Source organism: Podarcis bocagei (genome assembly GCF_964188305.1).
Source record: "Podarcis bocagei genome assembly, chromosome: 2".
Lineage (NCBI taxonomy): Eukaryota > Metazoa > Chordata > Lepidosauria > Squamata > Lacertidae > Podarcis > Podarcis bocagei.
The window spans coordinates 12,429,013-12,447,606 of record NC_138126.1 but is presented as its reverse complement, the minus strand read 5'-3'; the positions used below and the strand labels follow the sequence as shown (position 1 = coordinate 12,447,606).

Genomic DNA, 18,594 nt, shown 5'->3' with positions numbered 1-18,594 from the left:
AAACTGTGGTCTGTGGTGGTTTGTATGAATTATTGATTTTAATTGTATTTCTGGTGTATCAAGAAATGGAGGGTACATTTCATCATATGTTTTGGACATGTAAATCAGCAAAGGATTTATGGGAGATGACCTATAACAATATAGATGATATATAATGAAATGGAGGGGGGTGTTTTAAAGGACTTATATAAAAAGACCAGAAATCTCCTTATTAGGAATATTAGGATGTCCTCACAGATCAAAATGATTTGTTACTTGACGCAATCACAGCAGCCCAAATGATATATGCTCGGAAATGGACAGAGGGAACAACGCCAACGAAGGAGGAATGGCAAATGAAATTGATGGAACGTGTGGAATTAGCAAATATGAATTATAGAAGAAGAGACCAGGAAGGTGAAGTATTTAAGGATGAGTGAAAAATGTTTGCAGAATATCTGAAAAATCATGTCAAACAGGTTAAGCAGGGTTGGAGTAAATTCAGCAGTTTAAAGTATATGAAGATGTAATGCGGAGGGAGAGGGGAAATTATGGAGTAATAAGAATATGCAGTTGTAATGCGTTAATATCTAGAACCATGAAAGGGGGGATGGGAAGTCAGTGACTATGACTATGTGAGTAAATTGAACGGAATATGAAAACTTGTAATGGAAATAGAGAGAGAATGAGAATGCAGTGCCAGGGCTCTGGCATCATACTAGAGCCCTTCCTCCATCCTCCTGAAGCTAGTTCTTCTTTTGTTTCTTACTTTGTCTTTCCTTGTGCCATGGAATTTCAATTGTATTACCAATAAAATGTAATATGAGAAATAAGATTCAATAGAAGAAATAGAAGAAGAAATAAAAAATGCAATTAAACTAACATGCAGCATCTACCACAGTGCATTACAGTTGCTACAACAGATGGAAAAGGCATTAAGTAGTCCACCAAGGCCACCAGCAATTTTCATGTGATCTGGTTTTAAGTGACACAAATGTGTGAATCAGGATAAGGCAGATTCCTATGTTCCTTTGTTCTGAGGTTTCTACAGTGCCGGGTTCAGAAACAAACCCTGTCTTCCCCTTTCTCTTCCTCTGTGAGCAGATGATGCCAGGAGCAAAGTTTTCTGCCTGGGTTGTGGTCACAGCTTTGCCCTCCCGTTTTAAGCCTTAATTTGAACACGGAACACACGTTTTGTACTTGAGCTTCACCCCACACACAGACACCCACTCACACCACCTATCTACACAATTTATTGTTGTGTTTTATTTTATCCTGGAGAGGTTTGGTTCCTTTTTGTTGCCCAGTGCTATGGTGATTTGAATTGTTTTTCAACAGTATAGTTTTAAGTAGTTTTTTAAAAAGCGCTCTTCTAGATCCTCATAAACAGCAGCTTACCTGGGTCTCAACACGAAGCATTTTTACTCAAACTTCTGCTTAAAAACTTCCAAGGAAGGAGATTCTGCAACCTCCCAAAGGAGACCATTCCCACAGTTGAACAGCTCTTTTTATCAGAAAGTTCTTTCGTAAGTCTAGTTGGACTCTCCTTATATTGTATTGTACCGTATATCAAACTTGAGTCCAGGTGTTGTTAGACTACAACTCCCATAATACCTAGCTAGCAGGCCCAGTGGTCAGGGATGGTGGGAATTGTAGTCCCAAAAAAACCAGGGAGGGGAAAGTTTGAGAAACACTGGAAGATACTACATCCCCCAGAAGGCTTTGGGTCTGGATAAGAAAGACCGCTAGGCGTGGGAAGTCCCACAATGCAACAGGCTCTCTGGTAGAAGCATTTCCCGCACTGCAGGTCGCTTTGGGAGCTCATCACGGAAGAGAAGCTGCATCTGACTCATGTAACGGGTGAATGCGGGTGAGAAGCAAGAGAGGGAAGATACGGGTCTAAGGGTTTATCCACACTTACACTTGAATCCCCCACCCCACCCCCAAAACGGCTCTATTGTGCTCAGTTACAGGAGCAAGCAGCAATTCAGATTTCCCCCAGTTTGGCCTTTAATCCAACCTATCTCTAAAGTGCAGTTTTTTCCCTTGGAAAGGAGTGGGATAAGGGGAAAACTGCCCAGACATGTACTTTCCTAAGCGGATGTGTGAAGAAAAGAGTGGGGAGAAGCTGAATTGTAGAATCAAAAGAATTGTAGAGTTGGAAGGGGATCTGAGTTGGAAGGGGATCTGAGGACCCTGCAATAGAGCCATTGGAATATGCAGTTGTAATGCGTAGCTATCTAGAACCATGGAAGAGGGGGGGGGAGTTGATGACTATGATTGTGTGAGTAAATTGAATGGAATATGAAAACTTGTAATGGAAAAAAGCACATTAAAAAAAATTGAAAAAGAGAATGCAGTCAGGGCTCTAGCACCAAACCAGAGCCCTTGCTCTGCCCTCCCCGAAGCCAGATATAGTCATACTTCGGGTTAAATATGCTTCAGGTTGAGTGTTTTCAGGTTATGCTCCCCAGCAACCTGGAAGTAACGGAATGCATTACTTCCGGGTTTTGCCGCTCTTGCATGCGCAGACGCTCAAAATGACGTCACGCGCATGCGCGGAAGAGGCAAAATATGACCCGCACATGCTCAGATGTACAGTCGTGGGTTACGTTCTACTCAGGATGTGAATGGGGCTCCGGAACAGATCCCGTTCGCATCCAGAGATACCACTGTAATTGTAATTCTTGTTTTTCTTTTGCCTCTTATATTGTCTTTTCTTGTGCCATGGAATTCCAATTGTAATAGCAATAAAATGAAATATAAAAATAAGATTCAAAATAAGAAATAAAAGAAGTAATTAAAATGCAACTGAACAAACATACAGCATCTGTTTTTCAACAGTCTACAGTTTTAAGTTCTGTTTTTTTAAAAAAACACCCTCCCAGATCCCATAAATGACAGCTTACATAGGGCTCAGCTGCAAGCATTGTTTCTCAAACTTGAGGTGTTTTGGGACTACAACTCCCATCATCCCTAGCTAGCAAGACTCAGGAATGATGGGAGTTTGTAGTCTAGCATTGTTTGGGTGGGTGCCTAAGTTTGATAAATACTGGAAGAGACTACATCTCCCAGAAGGCTTTGGGTCTGGATAAGAAAGAAGACAAGGACTGGGCAGCCCCAGAATGCAATGGGATTTTGCTTTCTCCCCTCAGCCCTCTTTTTCAAGGAATCTTCTTGGTGGGAAGGGGAGGACGCAGAACAAGATTGTTGTGATAAGGAAAATTAGGGGGGTGTTTGCAGGGTGTCCTTAGGGAGTTTTGGGAAGAGAAGCTGCAGCTGACTTGTGTAATGTTATATATAACATATATATGAATGAGTGGTGAATGGAGCAAGGGCTCAGGTAGTATCCTAGAGCCCCTCACTCTGCCTTCCTTAAGCCAAATAATTATATTTATTGTGCTGCTTTTGTTTAATAGAATCATAGAATCTTTCGACTGGAAGGGGTCCCAAGGGTCATCTAGTCCAACCCCCTGCAATGCAGGAATCTCAGCTAAAGCATCCATGACAGAGCGCCATCCAACCTCTGCTTAAAAACCTCCAAGGAAGGAGATTCTGCAACCTCCCGAGGGAGACCGTTCCCACGGTCGAACAGCTCTTATTATCAGAAAGTTCTTTCGTACGTCTAGTTGGAATCTCCTTATATCATATTGTACTGTATATCAAACTTGAGTCCCCAGGTGTTGTTGGACTACAACTCCCATCATTCTTTGCTTACAGGACCAGGGACCAGGGATTATGGGAATTGTAGTCCAAAAAAACAGGAGCAAGATTGAGAAACACTGGAAGATACTACATCTCCCAGAAGGCTTTGGGTCTGGAAAGGAAAGAACGCCAGGCGTGGGAAGCCCCACAATGCAATGGGCTCTTGCTTTCTCCCCTGAGTCCTCCTTATCAGGGCAGGAAGTGGAGGAGGAAAAACAAGGGGTTTGCAATAGGACTTTAGAGGGAAAAGCCTTTCTGTGAAGGCTGCACATGGGGCAGGATGGAGGTCGGTTGAAAGGTGTCCTTTGGGAGCTCATCTCAGAAGAGAAGCTGCAGCTGAATTGTGTAACAGGTAAATGTGGGTGAGAAGCCGGAAAGGGAAGACATGGGTCTAAGGGCTTATCCACACTTACTCCTGAATCCCCCCCCATAAAAACTGCTCTTTCGTGCTCAGAGGAGCAAGCAGCCATTCAGATTTCCCCCAGATTGGCCTTTGATCCAGCTTACCCATAAAGAGCAAGTTTTTGGGAGTTGTAGTGCAAAAACACCAGGAGACTCAAGTTTGAGAAACAATGCTTGCAGGAGAGGAGCAAGGGGGAAACTGCCCAGACATGTGCTTTCCTAAGCGGATGTGTGAGGAAAGAGTAGGGAGAGGCTGAATCATAGAAGCAAAGAATTGTAGAGTTGGAAGGGGATCTGAGGGTCATCTAGTCTAACCCCCTGCAATGGAGCCAGTGGAATATGCAGTTGTAATGGGTAGATATCTAGAACCATGGAGGGGGGGAGGGAAGTTGATGACTATGATTGTGTGAGTACATTGAATGGAATATGAAAACTTGTAATGGAAAAAGCATATATATATATATTTAAGAGAATGCAGTGCCAGGGCTCTGGCACCATACCAGAGCCCTTGCTCTGCCCTACAACTCCCATCATCCCTAGCTAGCAAGACCAGTGGTCAGGAATGATGGGAGTTTGTAGTCTAACATTGATTGGGTGGGTACCTAAGTATGATAAATACTGGAAGAGACTATATCTCCCAGAAGGATTTGGGTCTGGATAAGAAAGGGGAGGAGGCAGAACAAGATTGTTGTGATAAGGAAAAGCACATCAGAGGGGGGGGTCGCTTGCAGGGTGCCCTTAGGGAGTTTTGGGAAACGAAGCTGCAGTCGACTCTTGTAATGTTATTTATAATGTATATATGAATGAATGAATGAGTGGTGCAAGGGCTCGGGTAGCATCCCAGAGCCCCTCACTCTGCCTTCCTTTACCCAGATAATTATATTTCTTTTGCGTCTTTTGTTTAATAGAGTCATAGAATCTTTGGGCTTCAAGGGTTCCCGAGGGTCATCTAGTCCAACCCCCTGAAATGCAAGAAACTCAGCTAACGCATCCATGACAGATGGCCATCCAACCTCTGCTTAAAAACTTCCAAGGAAGGAGATTCTGCAACCTCCCGAGGGAGACCGTTCCCACAGTTGAACAGCTCTTATTATCAGAAAGTTCTTTCGTAAGTCTAGTTGGAATCTCCTTATATTGTGCTGTACTGTATATCAAACTTGAGTCCCCAGTTGTTGTTGGACTACAACTCCCATAATCCATTGCTTGCAGGACCAGTGGTCAGGAATGATGAGACGTTGTAGGGTGGGTACCCAAATTTGAGAAACACTGGAAGAAACTACATCTCCCAGAAGGCTTTGGGTCTGGATAAGAAAGAAGGCTTGAGAAACCCCACAGTGCAATGCACTTTTGCTTTCTCCCATCAGCCCTCAGGTACTCTTCTTGGCAGGAAGGGGAAGAGGCGGAACAGGATTGTTGTGATAAGGAAAAGCACATTGGAGCAAGACAGAGCTCACTTTCAGGGTTTCCGGTGGGAGCTTATCACAGAAGAGAAGCTGCAGATGACTCTTGTAACAGGTGAATGTGAGTGAGAAGCAGGAAAGGGGAGATATGTGTCTAAGGGCTTATCCACACTTTCTCTTGAATCCCCCAGCCCACCACCAAAACTGCTCTTTCGTGCTCAGTTAGAGGAGCAAGCAGCAATTCAGATTTCCCCCAGATTGACCTTTGATCCAGCCTATCCCTAAAGTGCAAGTTTTTCCCTTGGAAAGCAGTGGAGCAAGGGGGAAACTGCCCAGACATGTGCTTTCTTAAGCAGATGTGTGAGGGAAAGAGTGGGGAGAGGCTGAATAGTAGAATCAAAAGAATTGTAGAGTTGGAAGGGGATCTGAGGGTCATCTAGTCCAACCCCCTGCAAAGGAGCCATTGGAATATGCAGTTGTAATGGGTAGATATCTAGAACCATGGAGGGGGGGAGGGAAGTTGATAACTATGATTGTGTGAGTAAATTGAATGGAATATGAAAACTTGTAATGGAATAAAAGCATAAATATATATATATTAAGAGAATATATATATTAAGAGAATGCAGTGCCAGGGCTCTGGCACCATACCAGAGCCCTTGCTTTGCCATCCCCAAAGCCAGATAATTGTAATTCTGATGTTTCTTTTGCTTCTTATATTGGTCTTTGATCCAACCTATCCTAAAGAGCAAGTTTTCCCCTGGAAAGGAGTGGGGCAAGGCAGAAACTGCTCACACACATGCTTTCCTAAGCGGATGTGTGAGGGAAAAAGCAGGGATAGGTAGAATTGGAGAGTACCGAACTATGGAAGGGAGGAAGGGAAGTCGATGACCATGATTGTGTGAGTAAATCAATGGGATATGAAAACTTGTAATGAAAAAGACACAAATAATTGTGTGTGTAGATAGATAGATAGATAGATAGATAGATAGATAGACAGACAGACAGATAGATAGATAAGGCGTTGCCAGGGCTCTGGCATCATCCCAGAGCCCTCGCTCCACCCTCCCGAAGTCAGATGATTGTATTTTTGGGTTTTTTTGTTTGTGTCCTATTTTGTATTTTCTTTTGCCATAGAATTCTGATTGGAATGCCAAATTCAGCTAAATCATACATTACATTACAACCTCTGCTTGAAAACCTTCATGGAAAGTGAGGTGTGTATGTGAGAGAAAAGGGGGAGGTGAAGTCCCCTTGGATATTGTTCCTAAAATCGGTGAATGCTCTATTAGACTGCAGCAGTATCATTGGAAATAACTGGTGGTGGATCAAAATTGGCTTATTTAAATTGTTGGTTGGTAAAATGAAAAACTTATTAGGATACCATTTACAAGAGGGCCCCCGAGATTTCGACTGCCTAGGAGCCTCCACAGAGTTTAATCCTGCGCTGGTGGGGGCAGGAAAACAATAGGGATTTTCAGGACATAACAGACTTCCCATAAGAAGCTTCTGGTTGTGGTGGGTAGATTGGCAGACAGGATTCTATGATTCTATGATTGTTGGGTTGCCATGCATCCGGAACTTCCTGGAAATAGCCAGGATACAGCTGTCGGAAATGGTGTCTGGGCGGAAATTTCTGTAATGTCCGGAAAAATCCAGACGTACAGAAACCCATGTCAGAAGTGTAGAATTTGGTGAATTTCCATGGGGGGAAAAAGCTCGAAAACTTGTGTCCGGATTTTCACTTTTTGAAATATGGCAACCCTAAGGATCGGTGAGACACACAATGGTCCGGACAAGTTGAAACAAGAGTGTTTTGAGAGAGGAGGAGAAACTTCACCCTTTCCACTAAACTTCACCCCTTCCACTAAAATTATGCCATGCATAATTTTATAAATTTCTATCGTGTTACCTCTCACTTTGCTTTTCTGAAAAGCCCCAAATGCTTTTTGACGTGCGGTGACCTGTATTATTCCAAATGCAGCTGCACCATAGATTTGTATAATGGCACTATGATATTGTATGGAGAATTTGCCTTTTTCACAGACTCCGTACACACACTGGACCAAAACCTTTGAGCTGTTCACTATGACCCCAAGGTCTTCTTGCTGGTCAGTCAAATGCCAGTAGGTTTCCGAGCACAATTCAAAGTGTTGGTGCAATTCAAAATGTTGGGCGCCTGCCATCCCATCAGATGTCAAGGAAATAAACAACTATCTGACTTTTAGAACACATCTGAAGGTAGCCCTGTTTAGGGAAGTTTTCAATGTTTGATATTTTCTTGTGCTTTTAATTCTGTTGGGAGCCACCCAGAGTGGCTGGGGAAATCCAGCCAGATGGGTGGGGTATAAGTAAATTATTATTATTATTATTATTATTATTATTGATCCCATAGGCGAATGAGAGGCCACTGCTAAAAGTTCTATTTTCATACAGGGTGGTAAAAAGAGGCGGCCTCACATCCGCCGTGATCCTCCGCCAAGTCATCAGTTGAAAACCAAGGAGAATGATGCAGAAACGCCTTTCCCTGGGAGCGATGTTATTGCTGGAGCACTCCTACTGTCGCCCAGCCAGTCCAGGTAGGTCAGCGACTAAATGGTTTTCACATGCGTATGCCCTGTGGAACACCTTCCCATCAGATGTCAAGGAAATAAGCAACTATCTGACATCTGAAGGCAGCCCTGTTTAGGGAAGTTCTTAATGTTTGAAGGTTTATTCTGTTTTTAGTCCTCTGTTGGGAGCCGCCGAGAGTGGCAGCGTATAAGTAATAAAATTGTTGTTGATGATGATGTTGTTAAAGAGGAATCCAGAGGTCATTGTGCATCGGAGAATCTTCTGGAATGGAGAAATAAGGAGCAATTTATGCAGACAGTGACATTATGCCACAGACTATGCCAGAGGAGAGTGTCACACTCACCAAAGGCAGGTTAAGGGGAACACCAAGCCAAGAGGGAGCTGCTGGGGGCACCACAACAATCAGGAACGTTGGAAGGGGAGAGTTGCTTGGGGCACCAAATTTCGGCGTTTCACGGGCAGTGTTGAAATTTCAAAGCCCAAAGTCCGCCATGCACTCACACCTTCCTTGTGTGGCTCAATGTAGCTTTCAAGGTGGGGGGTGGGATTGTAACAACCTATCACTACCTCATGACAAGGTTTAATAATAATAATAATTATTATTATTATTATTATTATTATTATTATTATTATTATTATTTAATTATATCCCGCCCTCCCCAGCCAAAGCCGGGCTCAGAGCAGCTAACAACAATAAAAGTAACATAGCATTCTAAAATCAACTCAAAATCAAATTAATGGCAACCATTGGGCTAGAGTTCTGTGAGGATTGCCAAAGGAGGGGGTCAGACTTTGCCTTGGCCAAAGGCCTGGTGGAACAGCTCTGTCTTGCAGGCCCTGCAGAAAGATGTCAAGTCCCGCAGGGCCCTAGTCTCTTGTGACAGAGCGTTCCACCAGATCGGGGCCACAGCTGAAAAAAGCTGTGTTTGGAAAAGTTTGGAAGTTTAGTCACCTTCATGGAATGCCAGCAAGAAACATCAAAAATGCTGCTGGGATCCTGACCCCAATGATAAGGTGATCTGGCTGGCAGCCTTGCACACTCACATGCACATCCTGAAAAGCCACTTCTGAGAGGGAGAGACTTCATCAGGCAAGGCCTTCTTCCACCTGCCTTGTCCCATCCTCCAGTCTCTGCTTCTCAATTTTTTTATCTATTATGTTATGCACTGTGGCTTGCTGTTGTGTTAATGATTGTAGCTTGGAAGTTATTTATTGTAATTGTTAAGAGTGGGTTTTTGTTTAATTTTTATATGCTGATATTTAATATTATTCTATACTATTCTAGTGATTGTTGGATGCTAATTTATTTGATGTAGGTTGCTTATTTTAAAGTTATGTTTTATAATCACATTAGATTGTTATGGTGTATGTTCTTTGTTTCTTCAGCTTGTAAACCGCCTTGGGTATCGTAAGATAGAAAGACGGTTTACAAATCAAAAGTGATGATGATGACTAAAGTGAGGCCACTTTGTGTGCAGAACAGAGGGGCTGTGGGCATTATGCCCAAATCTGGGCCTACCCCTGGCTACACTTAATGTAAATTGTGGGGGGTTGTGAGAGCTTTCACAGGTTCAGGCTTCATATCTTGCATATCATAGCACAACCATTATTCAGTTTGTATTGTGTGGTTCCTTCTCTTCCAGACTCAGACTAACTTTCCACCCTTCTCTCTCTCTAAGCAGATGAAGATGACACCAGCAGAAAATATACCTGCCCAATCTGTGGCGAGTGCTTTGCCTCCACGTTGGCTCTTGCCAGACACCAGAGAATCCACACAGGAGAGAAGCCCCAGAACGGCAGTGAGAGTGGGGAATGTTTTGGTCAGAGTTCAGGGCTTTTGAGCCACCAAAGTACCCGCCAAAGAGAAAAACCCCATAAGTGTGCAGAGTGTGGGGAAACGTTTTCTCATCGATCCGTCCTTCAGCTCCATCGGAAGGTTCATGCAGCAGACAACTCCTATCACTGCCGTAAGTGTGGAGAGAAACATTCCCCACTCTCGGATTTTGTGAAGCATCTCAGAGCCCACGCAAGAATAAAACCGTACAAATGCTTGGAGTGTGGGAAATGTTTCCCTCAGGAATTGCAGCTTTGTGAACACCAGAGAGTCCACACAGGAAATAAACGACACAAATACTTACAGTCTGAGACGAGCTTTTCTAGACGGCGGCAACTGGTGAGACGTCAGCAGATCTATAAGGGGGGTAAACCCTATAAGTGCATGAAATGTGGCAAATCGTTTGCTCAGCACACTGTCCTTGTGATCCATCGGAAGGGCCACTCGGGAAAGAAACCATATAAATGCTTGGAGTGTGGGGGAAATTTCCCTAGCCGATCAGTTTTTGTGAAACATCAGAGAATCCACACAGGGCCCCACAGATGTGATGGGTGCAGGAAAAGTTTTCTCTGGAGATCACAGCTTCTTGTACACCAGAAAATCCCCACAGGACAGAAATGCCACAAATGCAGTGACTGTGAGTCATCCTTCTCTTGTAGGCCACAACTTGTTATTCATCAGCGAACCCATTCAGGAGAAAAGCCTCATATGTGCTTGGAGTGTGGGAAACGCTTCCCCACAAAATCAGATCTTGTTCAACACCAGATAATCCACCCAGGAAAGAAACCCTATCAATGCACAGAGTGTGGGAAATGTTTTCTTGATAAATCTGCCCTTTTGAGCCATCAGGCGGTTCACAGTGGAGAGAGGCCCCATAAATGTGTGGAGTGTGGGGAAAGGTTTGTTTCGCCGTCAGAACTTGAAATCCATCAGGGAATCCACACAGGAGAGAAACCCTACAAATGCAGGAAATGTGGAAAATGCTTTGCCGGCCTAGCAGACCTTGATGAACACCAGAGAGTGCACACAATAAAGGGGCCTTATGAATGTAGAGATTGTGGGAAATGTTTTTCTACTTCATCACATCTTAATAGACATAAGAAAGCCCACCCAGGGAAGCCATATATATGTTTGGAATGTGGAATGATATTTTCTCATTCACATACCCTTAAGGGGCACCAGAAAAAACATACAGTAAATAGATGCCATGAATGCTTGGAATGTGGGAAATGTTTTTCTAGGAGAGACGGCCTTGTGATTCATCAGAGAATCCACACAGGGGAGAAGCCCTACAAATGCTCAGTGTGTGGGAAATGCTTTTCAAGGAGAGAGAGTCTTGTAAAACATCGGAGAGTCCACCCAGGTGAGATATCCTATAAATGCACAGAGTGTGAGGAATGTTTTACCAGCGAATCACAGTTTTTCATCCATCAGAAAAGCCATGCAGGAAAGAAACCCAACAAATGCACGGAATGTGGAAAAGTCTTTACCAAGAGTAAGAACCTTCGTAGACACGAGAGAAATCATACTCATTTGGAACCCTACAAATGCGTGGAATGTCGAAAACACTTTGCCAGCCTAGCAGAACTTGATGAACACCAGAGAGTGCACATAGGAGAGGGGCCTTATAAATGTGAAGATTGTGGGAAATGTTTTTCTGTTTCAGCACATCTTATGAGACATAAGAGAATTCACCCAAGAAAGCCATATATATGTTTGGAATGTGGAATGATATTTTCTCATTCACATACCCTTAAGGGGCACCAAAAAAAGCATACAGTAAATAGATGCCATAAATGCTTGGAATGTGGGAAATGTTTTTCTAGGAAACACTGTCTTGTGCTTCATCAGAGAACCCACACAGGGGAGAAGCCCTACAAATGCTCAGAGTGTGGGAAATTCTTTTCGAGAAGAGACGGTCTTCTGAAACATCAGCGAATCCACACAGGAAAGATAGTCTATAAATGCACAGAGTGTGAGGAATGTTTTGCTAGCGAATGGCGGCTTATGATCCATCAGAAGACCCATGCAGGAGATAAACCTTACAAATGCACAGAATGTGGACAATTATTTACCAAGAGTAAGAACCTTCGTAGGCATGAGAGAAATCATAATAAATCGGAACCCTAGAAAGCTTATCTCATAATCCCTTGGACAATCAATACAGGAGACAAGCCCTACAAATGCTTGGAGTGTGAAAAATGTTTTTTCTGAAAAGTTGGAGCTTCTTATACCCAAGACAGTCCACACAGGAGAGAGGCCTTACCAGTGTGTAGAGTGTGGGAAATGTTTCTCACAGAGAAACCTTAAAAAACACCAGAGACTCCATAAAGAATAGAAAGCATATAAATGTTGGGAGTGCGAGAAATGTTATTTAAATAAGATTTTGTTACAGATTTTTAATAATACAATAAGATAAAAGAAACAAATCTAAATAAAAAACAGAAACAAAGAGAGACGGATAAGAGAAAATACCAAAGGAAAACAACAATATAGAAGAAAAGAAAAGAGAAAACGACTTCTGATTCTCCCAATCTGTTACATAAAATAAATTATTAAAAATATTCACCCTAGAATGACATCCAACAGATCTACTTTCTGTTAGGTAATATTTTCCCAGTCTTCTATTCCAAATGTATCTGATTAGTTCATATTCCTTTATAAACAAAAAGTCCAAAGGGGGTTCTCTAATTATTGCTATTAATAAATTTCAGCAATCATTTTCCTCTAAACAAACATATGAACTTTACCTCTATTAACTTCAACCATTCCTCCATATTAAATGTTAAAATATCTTTCCATCTTTGTCCACACAAGAGTTTATTTTATTTATATATTAAAATAGTACGCCACAATCCTTTTTTTATTGTGTATTCATTAACTGAATTTCCAGGTTGTAGACAGAGACCTTTCTCTCTCAACTCCGTCTCTGTTGGCTCAGGGTCTCTCTTCATTTCTCCATCCATGGCTTCATTCCACTCCTCCGACATCACAACAATTCTACTTTTTCATTCCTCTAAACACCTCTGCGAAGAGCTTTTCCATTTTCTGGCAACCCTTTATCGAAATTGCTCCCTGAAGTCTCTGTGTCCTCTTTGTTTCCATTTTCCATTTCATCCTTCTCTCTCTCTCTCTCTCTCTCTCTCTCTCTCTCAGTTCTTATTTGATTTTTCAAATACAGATTTACAACAAAACCAAATACATTTCCATATACAGTTTTCTCCGAATCTTGAGACACCCCCATCCCCTCCATGGGTCCTAATGTCAGCATTTTCAACTGCTTATTATTATCAAATCTATATTTTATATCTATCCATATTATCCATCAAATTTGTTACATTACAAGTGAGATTAAAATCCTGCTAATGTTTTCATTTGCTTACGGTAGTCTCCTAAATAAATTATAAATTTTCCCCATTCTTTCTTGAAGTATTTGTCTTCTTGGTTCCTGAACATTCCAGTCAGTTTTGCCATTTTGGCATAGTCCAACAGCTTGATTTACCATTCTTCTCTGGGCGGGATTTTGTCTTCGTTCCACCTCTAGGCTAGGAGCATCCATGTGGCTCTTGTCACATGCATAAAAGGTTTTCCTCCTTATAAAAAAGCTGCTGGTTTTTTTATATATACAAAAGTTATTTTAAACATTTTTTTCAATTCATTATATATCATCTCCCAGAAAGCTTTTATTACCTCGCACAGCCACCACATATGATAAAAGGTACCTTCTTTCTCTTTACATTTCCAGCAGGTATTTGTACTGGTTCTATACAGTGTTGCTAGCTTACTAGGAGTCAACGACCACCGGTACATCATTTTCATATAGTTTTCTTTCAGCCCTAAATTTCAAATCTGTTTTCCATAACTTTTCCCAAACTGCAATCGGAATGTTGTGCCCCAAGTCCTTTGCTCAGTGTATCATTACAGATTTGACCTGTTCATCTCTTGTGTGCCATTCCAAGAGCAATCTGTACAAAATATACATACAAAAATGTAGCATTTCATCCTTCTCTAGTCCACTTTCATTCCCCATTTCATTAAACTCAGCTCTAATCATTTCTATTTGCTCATCAAGGAGGATGCCAACAGTCACTGGAATGCCCAATGACATGTTTGCCATAAGGAATGTGCTTGATCTTATTAACAATTCAATCTCATTGTTGTTGTTTAGTCCTATCCGACTCTTTGTGACCCCATGGACCAGAGCACGCCAGGCACTTCTGTCTCCCACTGCCTCCCGCAGCTTAGTCAGACTCATGTTGGTAGCTTCGAGAACACTGTCCAACCATCTCATCCTCTGTCGTCCCCTTCTCCTTGTGCCCTCCATCTTTCCCAACATCAGGGTCTTTTCCAGGGAGTCTTCTCTTCTCATGAGGTGGCCAAAGTATTGGAGCCTCTGCTTCAGGATCTATCCTTCCAGTGAGCACTCAGGGCTGATTTCCTTCAGAATGGAGAGGTTTGATCTTCTTGCAGTCCATGGGACTCTCAAGAGTCTCCTCCAGCACCATAATTCAAAAGCATAAATTCTTCGGCGATCAGCCTTCTGTATGGTTCAGCTCTCACTTCCATACATCACTACTGGGAAAACCATAGTTTTTACTATACAGACCTTTGTTGGCAAGGTTGATGTCTCTGCTTTTTAAGATGTTGTCTAGGTTTGTCATTGCTTTTCTCCCAAGAAGCAGGCGTCTTTTAATTTCGTGACTGCTGTCACCATGTGCAGTGATCATGGAGCTCAAGAAAGTAAAATCTCTCACTGCCTCCATTTCTTCCCCTTCTGTTTGCCAGGAGGTGATGGGAGCAGTGGCCATGTTCTTCGTTTTTTAGATGTTTAGCTTCAGACCATATTTTGCGCTCGCCTCTTTCACCCTTATTAAAAGGTTCTTTAATTCCTCCTCACTTTCTGCCATCAAGGTTTTGTCATCTGCATATCTGAGGTTGTTGATATTTCTTCCAGCAATCTTAATTCCAGTTTGGGATTCATCCAGCCCAGCCTTTCGCATGATGAATTCTGCATATAAGTTAAATAAGCAGGGAGACAATATACAGCCTTGCTGTACTCCTTTCCCAATTTTGAACCAATCAGTTGTTCCATATCCAGTTCTAACTGTAGCTTCTTGTCCCACATAGAGATTTCTCAAGAGACAGATGAGGTGATCAGGCACTCCCATTTCTTTAAGAACTTGCCATTACTTGGAGGTAATCAGAGATAAAGTCTTGATTGGCATGCATAAACTGAGATAACACAAGGAACCAGGGGGAGGGAGTCAATCCCATAACGTGGATTTAATACTATGTGAATACAGTTATTTGAAATCTTTTTTCCATTTTTATCATCTGTGATGATTTGGTTTAATTGTGAAAATTAATAAAAATATTTATTAAAAAAGATACAGGTAGGTAGCAGTGTTGGTCTGCCGTAGTGGAAACAAAATAAAAATAAATAAAAAAGATGTGTGCATGCACACAAAAGCTCATACCAATAACAAATTTACTTGGTCTCTAAGGTGCAACTGGAATGAATTTTATTTTATTATTTTAAAAAAGAGGAATAAAAGAGCTTCATAGTGTTCTCTCTTATCAAAGCACATTCCAGTGACTTTGTATCTTGCAACTTGTGAAGGGGCAGCGGGGAGCAGGAGACGCTCCATTCTATTCCCCAGCATCATTGTGGGGATGACTCTTCCCTTGGTGTCAATTTGCTCTGCATCGGAGTGAAAAGGGAAGAGATGGAGGGAAGGAAGGAAGGGTGGGCTTGCGGGAAATGGCAATTGAAGGAAATGATTCCAGATCTTCAATTTATACAAGGTTGGATGAGGATGGTAGACAAAGAGAATTTCCCCCGGCCATATCTGAAAAACTCCATGGCACAACATTCCTGTGTGGGAGATGAAGCTGAGACTAGTTCGCCAGCCAAAGGTGTGTTGGAAACCCCTTGCAGTATAATCAGTGGGTTTTTTTTCTGGGGGCTCGTGGGGGGTACGCATGCCTTTAAACATTTTGTGAATCAAAAAATGTCCTAGATCTAGGACAAATATTTGCTGGAAATGCAGGGAGGCTGAAGGTACATAGATCCACATGTAGTGGAACTGTAATAAGAGCAGGCAGTTCTGGGAAATGACCTGCAATTGACTTAAATGTTTAAATGCTCTTTCCCTAAGAAACCAGAGGCTGTCCTGCTAAGAATTATGGGAAATGGAATTCCAAAAAAGTATAAGAGAGCACTTATGTACGCCACTGTGGCTGCCAGAATTCTGGTTGCGAAAGGATGGAAGGGAGAGGATATCCCAATCAAATTGGATCGGATTGGCAAAGTAAATTAAGAATATGCTGAATTAGCGAGATTTATCAGCGAGGTTATGAGATATCTCAGATGGAAAAAATTACTAGAGAATGGGATATTTGTAAAGTCTATGTCAAATAATATTGTCAAATGATAAATCCGTTAGCAGGTTTTGATTGAGCTTCTCTGCTTTAAGAAGGACAATTTTACAAAATCTAATGTAAATTAAATAGCAAGGTGAAACAAAGTCAATGTGCGGTTCTAAAGAATTTAATTTGAGAACATAATGGGAAGATCGGATGTCAAGTTTAATTACAAAATAGTGTACAAACAAGTATCAAACAATGAATGAAGAACTGTTTATTTCTATTTTGTTTATAACATTTACTGAAAATTTTTGTTGTACAATTTTGAAACCAATAAAGCATTTTTTAAAAAAAATGTGAATCTAAGTTTGGCCTCATTGGGGGGTAGTATTTCAATATGAACAGGAAAATGAGAATACCCCTAACATTTTTAAAGAAAAAAAGCACTGGGCATTGTTGTTGTTGCACTGGGCATAATGATCCCTGACTGACTGCATTTTGACTCACAAGGTGCAAAGGATTCCTCCTGAGAGTCCTCCTGTGACCTTCAGCTGCAGCCCTCTTAACCTCATTTTCCTGGAAGTTGCCTTCTTTTTTGGCAATCACTCGTAGCCGGGTAAGATTGTCTTCCACGAAAGCAGCGAGTCCATGGAAGCAAGCCCTCGTTGAGCGAATTGGGACTTAAGAGAGTCACGGTTAGCGGGATTGCACCTGTTGCCGTTTTGCACTTCAGAGAAGCCTCATCGACAGTCCCTCGCCTTGGACTGGAGGAAGGGGGACAAGATGGAGGGCAGACCGAACCTCCTGTGCCCTTCTGAGGGTTGAGAGGAAATCGGAGAGGTTGCAACGTGGCACCCAGCTGGTCACTGCGAGAACAGCATGGGGGACTAGATGGCCCGCTGGCCTGATCCAGCCCAGCTCTTCTTAGGTTATTGTGGTTTATTTAAACATATTCTGCCACATCCTTCCTTTAAAGAGTTTTGATTGCTTACATTGGACTTCATCACGACAGACCTGGGAGGTAGGCTAAGTTGAGAGAGGCTGGCTGCCAAAGATTCTTTTCGTTGCAGAATGCGATGGTGATTTTGGGTGTTTTCCAACGGCCCACAAATGTGTAATAATAATAATAATAATAATAATAATAATAATAATAATAATAATAATAATAATAATAATTTATTTATACCCTGCCCATCTGGCTGAGTTTCCCCAGCCACTCTGGGAGGCTTCCAATCAAGTGTTAAAAACAATACAGCATTAAATATTCAAAACCTCCCTAAACAGGGCTGCCTTCAGATGTCTTTTAAAGAGAAGATAGCTGCTTATTTCCTTCACATCTGATGGGAGGGCGTTCCACAGGGCAGGCGCCACTACCGAGAAGCCCCTTTGTCTGGTTCCCTGTAACCTCACTTCTCGCAATGAGGGAACCACCAGAAGGCCCTTGGCGCTGGACCTCATTGTCCGAGCTGAACGATGGGGGTGGAGACACTCCTTCAGGTATACAGGACCAAGGCCGTTTATATCATTACCTGCACAGGTGAGGGCACACCCACCTCTAGTCACATGTAGAGGAAGTCTGTCCCAGCCCTGAGGGAAAAGGAAGTCTACCTGCTGGCTGGACAAACATCCCTCCCCATGTGCAAACATGGTCACTCTAGGAATGTTGTACTTGACTGCTCTTGTGTTTCACATCCCACAGTTTAGGGCTTTAAAGTTCAGCACCAACACTTTGAATTGTGCTCGGAAACGTACTGGGAGCCAATGCAGATCTCTCAGGACCGGTGTTATATGGTTCCAGTGGCCACTCCCAGTCACCAGTTTAGCTGCCGCATTCTGGATTATTGTTTCTGGGTCACCTTCAAAGGTAGCCCCATGTAGAGCACATTGCAGTAGTCCAAGCAAGAGATAACCAGAGCATGCACCACTCTGGCGAGACAGTCCACGGGCAGGTAGGGTCTCAGCCTGCGTACCAGATGGAGCTGGTAGACAGCCACCCTGGACACAGAATTAACCTGCGCCTCCACGGACAGTTGTGAGTCCAAAATGACTCCCAGGCTGCGCACCTGGTCCTTCAGGGGCACAGTTACCCTGCTGGGTTGCTGTTTTTCTAAAGCACCCTCCCACAACCCCAAAATCTCAGCCTGCCTGGGACTCAGGGCCAAAGCCTGAAACTACATCTCCCAGAAGCCTTTGCGTCTGAGAAGGAAAGGATCCCAGGAGTGGGGAGTCCCACAAGGCAACGGGGCTTCTGCTTTTTTCTCTCGCCAGTCCCAGAGATCAGGGGCTTTTGCGGGGCAAGAGGCAGAAGGAGCTTTTTCTTGCTAGGCTTTGGAG

At 42.7% G+C, this 18,594-nt stretch overlaps 1 protein-coding gene across 7 annotated transcripts; it reads left to right on the top strand.

The window, feature by feature from the left end:
• The first annotated feature begins 1,736 nt into the window (after nt 1–1,736).
• On the top strand, nt 1,737–12,749 carry LOC308580447 (uncharacterized protein). 7 transcript variants are annotated; one of them, XM_081182104.1, is made up of 5 exons: nt 1,737–1,849; nt 4,995–5,194; nt 5,296–5,457; nt 7,923–8,059; nt 9,740–12,749. In XM_081182104.1, the coding sequence occupies exons 4-5, from the start codon at nt 7,993–7,995 to the stop codon at nt 12,022–12,024; spliced, it is 2,352 nt and encodes a 783-aa protein (XP_081038230.1). In that variant the 5' UTR covers nt 1,737–1,849; nt 4,995–5,194; nt 5,296–5,457; nt 7,923–7,992; the 3' UTR covers nt 12,025–12,749. The 7 variants fall into 7 exon arrangements, with proteins under 7 accessions (XP_081038230.1, XP_081038228.1, XP_081038234.1 ...); XM_081182105.1 differs by lacking the exon at nt 4,995–5,194 and adding an exon at nt 3,399–3,598 and having other exon boundaries at nt 1,739–1,849; XM_081182103.1 differs by lacking the exon at nt 5,296–5,457 and adding an exon at nt 3,399–3,598 and having other exon boundaries at nt 1,739–1,849.
• The last annotated feature ends 5,845 nt before the right edge of the window (nt 12,750–18,594 follow it).